General features: G+C 40.1%; 1 protein-coding gene across 5 annotated transcripts in view; it reads left to right on the top strand.

Moving 5' to 3' along the window:
- The first annotated feature begins 17 nt into the window (after positions 1-17).
- relch (RAB11 binding and LisH domain, coiled-coil and HEAT repeat containing) overlaps positions 18-14,206 on the top strand; it is a 55,254-nt gene continuing 41,065 nt past the window's right edge. For 4 of the 5 annotated variants that reach the window (XM_034297865.2, XM_034297864.2, XM_034297863.2 and 1 more), the window contains exons 1-4: positions 18-598; positions 9,949-10,038; positions 13,904-13,975; positions 14,142-14,197. In XM_034297865.2, coding sequence (XP_034153756.2) covers positions 157-598; positions 9,949-10,038; positions 13,904-13,975; positions 14,142-14,197 — 660 coding nt within the window. In that variant the 5' untranslated portion in view covers positions 18-156. The remainder of the gene's footprint in view (positions 599-9,948; positions 10,039-13,903; positions 13,976-14,141; positions 14,198-14,206) is intronic. The other variant, XM_034297866.2, reaches the window with a different exon arrangement.

Raw genomic sequence — 14,206 nt, 5'->3', positions numbered from 1 at the left:
GGGTGGGACACAAATTCCGACAGCCGTGTTGATGTTGAAATGCTATTCAGCCGAGCGGATCTCTGAAACTGTCACCGATCGGAACCGAGCTTGCTGCTGTTCAGTCCATCAGCCGGTGAGGCGGCTCACTTCCTCTCCTGGGATCTTAAAAAAAAAATGGCGGCGGGTAGCGTCAACCCGTTTAACGCGAGCGACTCGGAGGAGGAAACGGAGCGGCGGAGACGCGACGGCGGTGACAGCGAGCAGCGCAGCCCGAGTGATGAGGCTCAAGGCCGGAGCCCAGGGCCCTTCTCCCCTCCGCCGCCTGACGCGGATCCCGGCTCGCTCTTGCTGTCCAGCAGCCGGACAGGCGCGGCCCCTGGGGCGGGCAGCGGCGCGGAGCCCCCGCGGGTGTCTGTGGACGCGATCGCGGCGCAGCTGCTCCGGGATCAGTACATCCTCACGGCCTTGGAGCTGCACACTGAGCTGCTGGAGGCCGGCAGGGAGCTGCCCAGGCTCCGCGATTACTTCTCCAACCCGGGCAACTTCGAGCGGCAGAGCGCCACACCACCCGCCTGCAAAGAGCAGGGACTCGGGCTCGGTGCTGCAGGAGCTCTGAGTAAGTGACACGCCTCGATCCGGCCTCGTTTATTCACTAATGTGGGAAATGTCAGCTCCTGAATCCCCACAGCCTCCCTGTCACCCATGCAGCAGACTTCTCAGGGTGCAGGGATCATCATTATACCCTGTGTAGTGCATGAAAACAGTGTACACTCCCTACACTTAGTAGGGTACAGTCCTGGATCACTACATAAGCTGTAGGAGTCAGATCTGTCTCGTGCACTTTATATGGAGCACAGAGACTCATCCAAGTGAACATTACCTTCATAGTGCACTAACAAAAAGATTCAAAAGATAATCTTAAATGTTTTCCTGTAAGACATCCAGGCCACTAGTGTACCCTCTTTTCTAGTGCACTTGTATAGGGAGTAGGGAGAAATCCCAAATGGCTTGCTGTTGGCCATATAGTGCACTACGTAGGCTGTATGAGCTGCATTTCATACCATATAAAGTGTGCTTATGATTGCTTTCTGTAAGTCTTAGGGCACTAATTGAGGTGCAAGTGTCAGTCTGGTCTAGTGCACTTTTATAAAGAGTAGTGAGACAAATCCCAAATGGCTTCCAGTTGGACATACAGTAAATATAGTGCACTACGTAGGGTGCGGCAGTCATTATTTCGTTCTCTTTGTAGTGCACTAATAAAAAGATTCGAAAGTGGACTTGCAAATGTTTTCCTAGAAGACATTTAGTCCACTAGTGAAAGAATCGTTGTTTCATCTTATCTAGTGCACTTGTATAGGGATTAAGGACGGGCCATATAGTACATACAGTATAGTGCACTACAGAGGGTGTACGAGCTGTCGTTTCACACACACTGTAGTGAACCTGTAAAAGGAAATTGAATCCGTAAAGGTTAACTATAAGTTCTAGGGCACTACGTGGGTGTAGGAGTCTAGTCCACTTAAACAAATCCCAAATGGCTTCCTGCTGGCGATATTGTACATATAGTGCACTACAAAGGGCACAGGAGTCGTTATTTCATTCACTTTATAGTTCAGAGTCAAAATCTGAATTTCAAAGACGTCTAGTGCCCTACGCAGGGTGTAGAAAATCTTATTTTATTCCCAAAATAGCTTCTTATTGGCCCCATAGTGGACTTTAAAGTGTGCAAGAGCCTTTATTTCATACCATTATATAAATAAGTCATGTTTAGTGTTTAGGGCACTATATAGAGTGTCTGATTAGTTATTTTATAGACTATGTAGTGCACTTATGTAGAGAGCAGGAAGGCAAATTGTAAGTGGTTTCCTGCTTGCTATATATTACACAGATCATTACAGAGTGTGCAGAAGCCATTGCTTCACACCCTATATAGTGCACATATAAAAGGAGCTGAATCTCTAATAGTTTTCTGTAAGTCCTAGGGCACTACATAAGCTGTAGGAGTCCTTCACATCTAGTGCACTTAAATAGGGTGTAGGAAGACAAACCTAAATGGCTTCTTTTTGGCCATATAGTGCCTATAGTTCACTTCATAGGGTGCAGGAGCTGATATTTTATAAAACGAGGTGAAAGCTGAATCTCAGATGTTTCCATATGACATATAGTGCACTACATGGGGTACTGGAAAGTGCACAAGCTATTATTTTATACCTTATATAGAGCAGTTATATAGGCAGTAGAGAGCTGAATTGGATTTAAAGTGCACTATGTAGGGTATAAAAGCCATTATTTGATGCCTAAGCCTTATAGTGCACTACACAGGGTGCAGAAGCCCTTGCTTCACATCATATGTAGTTCACTTATACAAGGAGATGAGAGCTGAATCTCCTTCAGGTTGTGTTTCATGTGTATGTATTGCTGATGATCACTGTGGAGTTTTCCCTCATTGATCCCAGCCATGCAGGTGCTGGATAAAAAGAAAAGGAAAGACGGTGCTGGTCATGTGATCGGTACGTAGCCACGTGCGATGAAAGAGTTGCAGTTTGTGCACTGTGTGGGACGCAATCGTCAGCTCTCTTTCCTAGTTGTCATTCTTCCTGCTGTGGCGTGTGTGTGATTATTCCTGATGGCGTGTCCTTCCCTGACTCTTGTTTACTTTTCACAGCATGGCTTTTGATTATTTCCACTAGCTTCTACTGTTACTGAGTTCTTGTCAAGGTTATGCATGCGATTGGAGTGTTTGACCCACAGCATACTTCAGTACGGGTGTAAGATAACGGCACACATGGTTGGGGTTCAGGTTTCCTCAAGTGCTGTGAAATACTCGCTAGATTAAAGTGTTTCTCAGTAAGGACAGTGCTACTCGGGCTACAAGTGGCCTACCAGTCTTTACAAATTGTGTGAAACTGTAAGTCTTTCTGTAATATAATAAAATGATGTCAATCATTTCCTCTTATTCTGGGAAATGGTCTGTGTGTGTGTGTGTTGAATCGTTTAGTTCTAACTCTAAGCTTTCTAGTACTTAGAAAAAAAAAACACAAGGTTAATTTTATCCTAAAATCTCGACTATTCACTACTGTTCTGGTGGTTTACCGGAAGTGACCTCATCAGCCGAGAACTTAGTGGCATTGCTGTTCCTACAGGAGAAGGAAACAAAATGCAAAAAAAAAAAATCATGCACTGCTTAACATTAATTTGAGTTTGCCACCCAAATGACTACTGACTGTACATATAGCGGACATATAGTCCACTACATAGTGTGTACTTCTCTTCTTTGTGCTCCTCTATGATGTGTGCTACACGGGTTGTAGGCTTCAGTTGTGTACACTGTATTCCACTCTGTCAGCTATATTACACTGTATCACTGTCTGTTGCCTGTGTTACACTGTCAGTGGTGATAAACTGTCAGCTGAGTTATACTGTGTTAGTGTAGTTACATTGTGTTTACCGTGTTATACCATGTCTTTCGTGTTAGACCTTGTGGCCGTGTTACAACATGTACAGTAGGATTAGGTATACAGTGTCATCCGTTTCACACTGTCAGCTGTGTTACACTGTGTCAGTGGTGTTACACTGTGTCAGTGGTGTTACTCTGTGTCAGTGGTGTTACTCTGTGTCAGTGGTGTTACTCTGTGTCAGTGGTGTTACACTATCAGCTGTGTTACACTGTCAGTAATGTTACACTGTCAGTAATGTTACACTGTGTCAGTAATGTTACACTGTCAGCTGTGTTACACTGTGTAGGCTGTGTTACACTGTGTCAGTGGTGTTACACTGTCAGCTGTGTTACACTGTGTCAGTAATGTTACACTGTGTCAGTAATGTTACACTGTGTCAGCTGTGTTACACTGTGTCAGCGGTGTTACACTGTGTCAGTAATGTTATACTGTCAGTAATGTTACACTGTGTCAGCTGTGTTACACTGTGTCAGTAATGTTATACTGTCAGCTGTGTTACACTGTGTCAGTAATGTTATACTGTCAGCTGTGTTACACTGTGTCAGTAATGTTACACTGTGTCAGCTGTGTTACACTGTGTCAGTAATGTTACACTGTGTCAGCTGTGTTACATTGTGTCAGTGGTGTTACACTGACACTAGTATAAGCTGCTCAAATGACTCCATACTGGACATAAAGTGCACTGCTTGGACTACATTTTCTCAGAGATGCTACATTTTAACAAGAGTTAGCTACACAAATGGCATCCTATTGGGCATGTAGTGCACAGCTGAGTGTAGTTTGCTTAGCTGGGCTGCTAGCTAAGAGGACTATATACGTCTTTTATGTATCATGACATGTAGTCTTCTCAGCGGTTACTAGCATTAGATGCGCAAGTGCCTCCATACCTGGATTTATAATGCAGTATAAAGATAGTTTTCTCAACTATGAGCATTGTCATTAGTGTTTTTTGCCCCTGTCCTTGCTGGACATATAGTGCACTACAAAACTGTGTTGTTCTCTTAGTCGGGCAACTAGCATTAGTCGGTCACATAACTTCCTACTAAATATATGGTCCACCACTATAGGTTGACTTCTCAGCTTTACTACCTGTCACTGCTGTTAGCTGTGCATTGCATAGGGTGTAGTCCTCTTAGCTGGGCTGCACCACCAATCTGTTAGAGGGCCACAGTGGCTGAATGTTTGCTCTTCTAATTGACCCTGTGTGTGCTTTGTGCATTGAAGCCAGGATCTTTTCACTTTTATTGTTACTAATGCATGCCACCTTCCCGTGAGACTGACACCCTGCTAAGGAGGAGCAGATGGCTCGCACTCCCAGCCACACTTCTTTTGTGTGGAGGAAATGTCTGCCAAAATGTCACTTAGAGCTGGAACAGGTTTAAAACGAACAGTACAGTAAAAGTAGAATAAATATGGATGGATAATTGCTTTGGGCATAAGAGGTGTATCTGCTGAACAAAGGTGGATTTTTTTTTTTTTTTTTTTATATTTCTGAATCATGTTGAATGTGATTAGGCTAGGATCTAAACCAGTTGCCTTGCTTTGGATAACAAATTTAGCTCGATGATACAACTGACTGTTAGTAAAAGACTTAACCATAGCTAGCTAATCTACCTAACTACCTTATCTAACTAGCTGTTTATAGAACATTTAATGATTTTTATTTTCTCTAGAAATTTCTCACACCATGTATGTTGTATCACGATATATGATTTGAAGTGAAAGTCATCGGGAGTCACTGTAATACATAGCATCCTAACAAATAACCACTGATTTCCTAAATACAGTTTTGTTTACTAAATACCCATAAGTAATGTTCACCAAACTGGGTCGAATTTCTTAAAGAATGCTCTTGAAAAGACTGCTGATTTAAAAAATAGTATTGTATAAAATATTTAATGTTGGAGAATGTCCCCAAAACAAGTTAGTTCCAGTTATCACGTACATTATAATTGCTATAAACTGTTGTCCTTCCATCAGCCTCTCCTAAAATAGTAAGTTAATAAGACAAGAAATGTGGTTTATGCCATTTTACTGAGAAACTGCAAACCCCTGCAGCTTTACCTCTGACTGTTACAAAGAGCTGACACTGGAGACTCCTTCCAAAAATGCTAAATAAACATCTCCTCACAGAAAACCATATAAACAATTACAGTGTTTTATATTATTTATAATATAAACTTTTTTTTTCTTTTTTTTTTTTAAATATTGTGGTCTGTTTTAACTGATGTGTCTCAGTTGGCAAGATTGCCTTTTTCTGACATCATTATCTTTACCAGCATTGCACAGCATTAAAGCTATAACGGTTTCACATTTCCATATCACAATGTACTGAAATATCTTATCACACATTTAATTCCACTTTAGCAGATAGAGAACAGAGATGTTGGTTTGAGAAACAGGTGAAAATTGTGCAGTATTTTTAGATGGGGATTTGCAGCTCGGCTGCATGAACGCTGTGCTCATAATGTGTGTCCTAATTGGATCATTTGTGCAGAGCAGCTGTGTGGTAGTCATCAAAGCAGGCTCATCTCTTGTGCTCTCCCCTCCTCCTGCTCATTTAGGGCTGAATCGTGCTATGTTGCATAGCACACACACTCTCTCTCACACACACACACACACAGCCAGGAGCAAATTTTAAGCAGCCCTCTATGGGGATTAATGAGATTTTGCTGAGATCTTGGCAGAGGTCCACCTGAAGGATAGAGGGAGATTTGCATTCTGGGTGTCGTAGTCTTCCAGGTTGTTCAGTCAGTCTAGCACTTTTCTTTCTCAGCTTTGGATGTGCATCCCAATAGAGACGATATGCCAAAAATATCAAATCATGATACATGCAGACATTTTTTATGATGTATCGCAATACAGTATATAGGTTTGCTAACCAACTGCCAGTAAAACAGTAATTTTGCAAAAAAAAAAAAAAAGAAACATGAAAAACTTTTATGTCTACAAAAAGAAATTACTTTAAAATAAAACATAAAAAATATATATGTAATTTTAATAAATTCTAACTTGAAAATAGCTGCTTCCAGTCAAAGTTTGTCATTGCTATTTTAAAAAAATGTTACAGAATCCTGTAATGTCAGAGAAAAGTATATTGTGGGATAATTTATCACAATATCAATATTATACTGTCATGTTGCCCAGCCCTAGTGTATCCTTAATTTGTTCAAGTGATTTATGCCTCACAATAACTTTCTTGCCCAACTTAAGCTAATCTGTGCTATAAGGGTCCTTAACTTCTTACACTGCTTAATTTCTTACACTGCTAATTTCTTAGCACTGTTTACACTGCTGTCACTGCTGTTACATGTAGCATAAGCAAAGCTGTTAGTGTTTTGTCACTGGTTGGTATATTTATCAGCTGTTTATGAATTTGACACAGACCTGAATAACAAATTAAAGGACATAATTCACCCATTTCACACACATTACCTTGGAATTGTAAGTGGTTTACACTCACTGTGTTTTACTTCACAGTCCTATCTCCTCAGCATTTGTGTTTTATTTTCTTCCTTGTGTCCCCGAACTGCTGAAGTCACCACTTCAGCACTCAGCAGCCAAATTCAGATAGGAAGTGTCAGACTATGTCTATTTGTGACCTGCTGCTTTGCTACTGACGTGACCTTGTTTTGACTTTAAAATGAGTTCAGATTATCTTTTGCTGGCAAAAGCAGCCAGTGGAATGTTTCAGGGACGGATGTTAGCTAAAGAGATGGCCTAAAATCTAACAATGCTAGGTGGCAATCTAAGCAGCAGGTTAAAACAAGGGTGTTAACTACTGGAAGCCATATTCTTAAATGTTCATATTATTCACTGTAAATATTAGCCAGCTAGATAATATGATCGAGCCTGACAGGATTTCTGAGAGGAATTTTAATATGCTTAAATGTTCTTATTATTCACTATTAATGTTAGCCAGCTAGCTACCATGAACTAACTTGACAAGATTTCTGAGAGGATATTTAAACCATATTCTTAAATGTTCATATTTTTCACTGTAAATGTTAGCCAGCTAGATAACATGAGTGAGCCTGACAGGATTTCTGAGAGGAATTTTAATATACTTCAATGGTCATATTATTCACTGTTAGCGTTAACTAGCTAGACAACTCGAGCTAGCTTGACAGGATTTCTGAGAGGAATTTTAAGCCATAGTCTTAAATGCTTCAGTTATTCACTGTAAATGTTAGCCAGCTAGATAACTTGAGCTAGCCTGACATGAGTTCTGAGAGAAATTTGTAAGTATAACATTCATAAATATTCATAATGTTTATTGATGGTCACCAGGATAACATAAGCTAATCTGACAGGAACTGTGAAAGGACTTATTCATAAATGTTCATAATCGTCACTCCTGATGCTAGCTAGCTGGCCTTAATAAGCTAACTTGACAGGGCATTTTAGAAAACTGTTTTGAATGCAATCATAAAACTATGTCTACTCAGAAATGCTTGATATGGCCTTATTCATATATCAAAGTGCAAATTTTATTAGCCAGTTAGTTAACATGATTAAACTTGACATGATGTCTTAGAGAGAGCTAAAGGAAGAACGCTCTTGAGTTGTTCATTTTTGGTAGAAATGTATAGTTGAGTTACTATTTTCATATGTAACGTATATAGTAGGAAAACCTGGTGGGCTACATCAGTCACCGTGTGACTAAAGCCCTCTTTCAAGAGATTTCCATGATGATATATTATTTCCATAATACGGTATACGATTGTTCCTCCTCTCATTAAAGAAGACAAGAGGCATAACGCAGTGAATGCTTCTGTTAATATGTGTTTTGAATTAATATTTTCGTATGAACTGAACTTTTGTGAATGAGCTACCAGGCTAAACAGGAGGTGAAAAGGAATTGCATGGTGCACCTGAAAACAACTGGTACAGTTGATTCAAAACACATGTTCATTACACTTCGCAGGGCACAATCGCACAAACCTACAAACACTGCAGACAATTTGGAAATACCAATCAGCCTACAGCGCGTCTCTTTGGACGAGAGGGACGAGAGTACCCGGAAGAAACCCCCGAAGTACGGGGAGAAAATGCAAGATCCGTGTACGCAGGGTGGAGGCAGGATTCGAACCCCCAACCCTGGAGCTGTGAGGCAGCAGTGCGAATCACTAAGCCACCATGCCCCCTTGTTCAGTACAATAGTATCTGGGTTTTAGATTCTGAGAGCAGTGCATTACAATAACACCCTGAGACAGATTTGCACAGGGCTTCTATCTGACATGCCAGCTGATATTGCGATTCAGGTCACACCTACAGATAAATTTGCCAACACTATGACGTCAAGTCAACAACACTTTTTTATCAGTGCTGTGGTGAAGACAGTCATTTTCATATATATATCAACTTTCATAATCAGAGTCCATCTCATCTCAGTGTCTCACTTGGACAGTCTTGTTTTTAAAAAAATGCCTCTGTCATGGGAGCATCAGACTGGTGATAGCATCACTGCAGCTTCAGGTTCAACCTCTGTCATATCTTGCTTATTGATTACTCCTTATCTTTCTGTGGTACTAAAGGTAATAATAGGTTATAAATGTAGTAGTAAGTGTTCAGTCCAAGTAGGCTATCAGGAAAAAAAAGCTCTTGTGTTGCAGGAGTGGGTATTTCACGGGTAAGCTTAGAATTTATTCTAAGTTAGGTTAATTTATTCCTGCTGGTTATTTGTTTTGGATTGGGATGGGCTGGAAAAAAGTGTAACCAGAGGACCCTTTAATCAATACTTTGGACATCATTACAAGAAGACGTGTTGCTTCATCGTTTATGAGGATATGCTTGTGAATCATTTGTAGCTTGTTGAGAAATGTAGGAGTGAATAAATTGCCAGAGCTCATCACTAAGGCCATGGTTCAGAGTGTTACTGTGTTTCACCAAGAAAATGACACTTAAAGGAAACTGGTGAAATGTCAAACATGCATGATTTTCTATTTGTAGCTGATCAACCAAAGCCAGTCTGTCATGTTTGTAGTTTTATAATGGACCTACAAGGCTACTGTAAATAATGATTATGGAAGTCTATTTCACCCAAAATCATTTTCTATAATAATTGCCTTAGATCACATCCAGTTCACTGGTAATCTCGCACAAACATATTGTCATGGTTTAGGACAATACACTCAGCACACTTACTGAAATCTTATTTTGCACAACTTAGCATCCTTTGCCCTCCCAAATTCGTTATCTGAAACAATTGTATAAAGATATGAAGTATGCAGTTTGTGTTTATGGAATGTACATTCCTTAGTTTTTAGCTACATTAGCCACGTAGCTACACAGGAAAGCTAAAGAAGCAAACACAGGGCAGAAAACATATATTGGATTACTGACTAGGTTTGGCATTAGGGGAAAATTATGTTCATTGAATTGGTTTTTTTTGCCAGCTGTTTTTATAGTTTGTGTTTGGTTATGAATGTAGATGACAATACGTAGACAGGAGGAGTGAGTGACAGAGAGAGAGATGCTGATGTAACTGAATTTTCCCTCTTTGCAGATCGGGCTGGCAGCATCAGCACACTGGACTCGTTGGATTTCACACGGTACTCAGACGACGGGAACAGGGAGTCGGACGAGAGGGTGGCGGGTAAGTGCAGCGAGTAAGGGAACAAGCGCAGTAGTGCAGGACCCATTGTGGTCATCAAAAGCCAGATGAGAAGGCGAATTCTGTGTTTAGCTCTGTGATTTGGTCACTCAAGGATTGCTCATTTTCCAGAAATTTATGGCAACCCTTTTTAAGATGCCACAAATATTTACTGGTGTCTGTTTTTTCTTTTATTCGGATCTGTCCATGAAGTCAGTGACCTATATTATTGTTATAGTCACTATAAAATATCTTGCCTAGTCCTGCAGGGAACATTAGTGCTTCTCCGTTCCTGGTCATGTGATGCTCAGTTGTTCTGAATAATGATGAGGCCATCGGCAGCGTGCTTCACTGAACACATTCAGTTCAAGCCTCATTCAGCTCAGTGTACTACGAATCCATGGAGAGGCCTAAATTCCAATGAAAAACATTTAACAGGATTATTAAATTCACAGAATCTTGCTCGATCGATGCTTTTACTGGTTGGGTTTCTCTTTCTATGGGCGATGCGTTTAACTTGTGATCTAACAGGTAATTTGGGAAGTCAAATTATGTTCTCATCCCCTCCATATTAGTGGTGGGAGATATGGCAAAAAAAATATCATATCACAATAGTTGAAGATGCTTTTACGCTAAACAGTATGTATTACAATATTCAGTTTTCTTGTAATGCACTTCAAAACAGAACGAATAGTCATAATATTTAACAAAAAAAAACTTAACCGGCTATAAACATGTATATGGAAACATTTGTTTGTGCAATCTAGTGATTTATATAATAACTGTGCCAGGCTTATGTATACAGTGGGAGGAAATATGAAGCGTCCAGGATCATGTACACTTCACTTCGCTGCACGTAGTGCAAATCTTGTATAAGACCAGAGCAATGTACAAAACTACTGCTTCACTAGGTCGATAGGACAACTCGATACAGTAAATACACCCAGAACAATGCGTTGTGATAAACCTGATATCATTTGTCATTGAGCTCTGTACTCTTATAATTGATCTTACTTCTTATTTTGGTTTTATCAACAGTTTATAACTCTTCCTCTGCCTTGCAGTTGCTCCTTAACAAATACTTGGCTAGTTTGCTGTACTTTTTCTTAATTAAGTTCTTGACTAAAAAGCCAAGGATTACAACTGAGCGAGACTGGCATATGCTGGAACTGAAACATATTTGCCACATGATTTATGAGAAAGTATTCTCCAATGGCACAATAACCAATCTGATCAGGATATTACACAACATTTTACTGTGTAGCACCAAGAATCAAGTTGAGGCCTGAATGGGGTGCAGCATAAACATACAGAAACTGAGAGCTTTGTGTTATTATTATTTAGTATTTCTTTACACTTTTTCACATTCTAGTGAGAGTCTTGTATAAGCAGATCCAATTTTAAAGCCTTATTTAAATTATTGTTAATTATTCTTTTAGACCAAAACCCTATTTTTCACACATACAGCATAGCAAATAACAACTGTATATTCTTCCTTTGAAAGAATGAACTCAATAAAATGATTTTGGGATGATATTAGGATTGTAAATTGTATATGTAGAACTTAGTTTGTCATTTGGAAGTAGAGGGATTTAGGAACCTTGCAGCAGAGAAAGCCTGTCTATTGTCAAAGTAGCGTCTGGACACTTGCAGCCAATTTTCCTAATCCAGCAGCCCTGGCTGTCTGACCTGGGGTTTTCTGGCTTTCTGATGAGTCCCAACACCAGTTTTGTTTTTTTTTTCTCCTTGCTGTGTTGAACCATCCAGGCTAGCATCCCTTCGCCACTTATTTTTGCTTGCTTTTAAGTTTTGCCATTCGTTCAGTCTGGATCCTGTGCTCTCCTGATCTGCAGAGGAATTCTTACTCAAGAGAGAGAAATACCACTAGGACGAGGAAGAATGCCTCCTGAGTACACTGTCGAACACAGTCCCAACCCATATAGCTTTCAGCTTTCGTAATAGGTTCCTTAATACCATCCTGAAGTAAGTACTGGTTTAAGGAAGCTCTAGCTTTTACTCCAGGCCTGAGCGTTCTCTGCAGATCTTCAGTGCACAGGTATGCCAAGTGTCTTCTCCTCTTCATGCTTCTTCTCCCAGTGCTTTTTCTCAGAAAAGGCTGCTGTAGCAAGATTGCTGCAGACTCCGGCAGATCTTACACATCATATCGGGAAAATGTGCGATGCTACAATAAATCCTGCTCAGAATTAAATGCATGTTATTCATAAATGTGTACTATAGGAGATATTGTCATAGGAAAAGCAGAGTATTTTCTGGATTAATTGAACAGTTTAACAAAGAAATGAAAAGTTGGAAGAGTTGACTTGTCAGTTTGTGCTAAACTGTCATGCCCTTCATATGCCCCATCTCCACCAACAAGTTGCTAGTACTGGTGCTGGAAGAGCCAACTTTTCTTTTTTAAGAAGCGACCCGGGTTTTTGACCAGATTAAGAGCTGGATTGTTCAGTAACCGAATATGGCGGTTTATGAATGAACGGCGTACACAGTAGCAGGGGTGTAGGTTTTTACAAGTAGTACCTCTGTCCTTATGGACATATTTTATATTCAAAGGTTCCTGAACTATTGTTTAATGCAGGGGTCATCAACTGGTGGACTGCAGTTCGGATACAGTCCTAGCAGAGTGTTTCAGCGGATCGAACGGAGTGCCAGAAAATACTGCAGCAGAGCAAAACTGGTCATGGTTCAATGACTTTTAAACACTAACCATCATGGGAAAGAGTTTCCACAGTCTAACAGATTTAAAAAATGTTTTTTTTACCATGTCTGATCTGATTTGTGAAGTGATGATGGCTTGTTTGACTTTTTGTTGACATAAACAGAAAGTTTAAAGATGACTGGATGGAGAAGTATGTGTTTGTTCCCCACTTCAAGTTCAAAACAAGTCTCATCTCTTCAGAAACAGAGCTCTAATCAAAAGGGGTAACACGAAGCGTCATTACGAATTAAAACCTAACCACTTTGAATTGTCTTATTTATAAACATGAACTAAATATTAATGATTAGGCATTAAAAGCTAAGTATGGTTACAACCTTTTGTTACAACTTTAGTTGTTAAGTTTAGTAGAGATAGTCAATTAAAATTTTGTAAATTTATTTTACACATGTATCGGTATAGAGAGAAATTAAAATACATTTTTTAATGCTTGTAGCTTTTTATTCAGAGAGTGTAGCTGCTCTTAGAAAAGTTGCAATATTAATTTTGCTTACTTTATTTTTTGCAGCAGTTGCTTTTAGACCCTTCCTCACGGCACACGTCTTAATTTAATGATGGTCATATTACTAACTCGAGATGCTCGAGCGTCTGATATCATTGTTTCTTGAAAAAAAAAAAAATTTAGTAAACATGTGAAAAAAGGTTCCAGATTAGGCATCAGCCCCATTAGGTGGTAAAGGGCTATGCTTGTGGAGTTCTTATTTTAAAACATCTTAAGCAAAGTGGATACGAGCTCTGTGATAACGATGAAAATGCTTTTTCTTGCCATTTGAAGCTCTAGTTCTGTAAAAATCCTGGGTCAGACAGCAGATAGCTGAATCATATTTTTATTTAATAAAAAAAAAATAAATAAAACCCCAATGCTGCGTTTGAAATTTTGCCAGCTGTCCCAGCAATCTCTGCTGCATGCGTTCATTAGATCCATAGTGTGCATGTCCCTGTTTCGGTTCTGCTTCAGTTTTTTCTTACAAATCTTGTATTTTATTTCTTTCTTCATCTGTTTTTCATTGCCATACTTTGTTCTTTTGGTTGTGCCTTTCTCTTGGTTGGATGCTTGTGTGTGGGTGTTTGTGTGTGTGTGTGTGTGTGTGTGTGTGTGTGTTTGCGTGTGGTGACCCACCCCCTCCCTCGGTCCAGTTCTGGAGTTTGAACTACGGAAAGCCAAGGAGACCATTCAGGCTCTGCGCAACAACCTGACTCAGGCTGCAGGTGGCGTACTTTACAGCTTCTCACACACTTCGGTGTTTACTGCTGTAGGAGCCTGACTCGCTCCTGAGGGCAGTGTGTCCATTCAGATGCCAATTGTCTTTCTGTCTCTGTCTCTGTCTCTGTCTCTCTCTCTCTCTCTCTCTCTTTCTCTCTCTTTTATACTTAGAGTGTGAAATCCCCTCCCAAGAGCGCAAAAACTACAAATCCAGTCCTGAAATTCAGGTCAGCCTC

The sequence above is a fragment of the Pangasianodon hypophthalmus genome, chromosome 22 (genome assembly GCF_027358585.1).
Source record: "Pangasianodon hypophthalmus isolate fPanHyp1 chromosome 22, fPanHyp1.pri, whole genome shotgun sequence".
Classification (NCBI taxonomy): Eukaryota; Metazoa; Chordata; class Actinopteri; order Siluriformes; family Pangasiidae; genus Pangasianodon; species Pangasianodon hypophthalmus.
The sequence above is the reverse complement of the archived record's forward strand: the minus strand, read 5'-3'. Positions and strand labels throughout refer to the sequence as shown.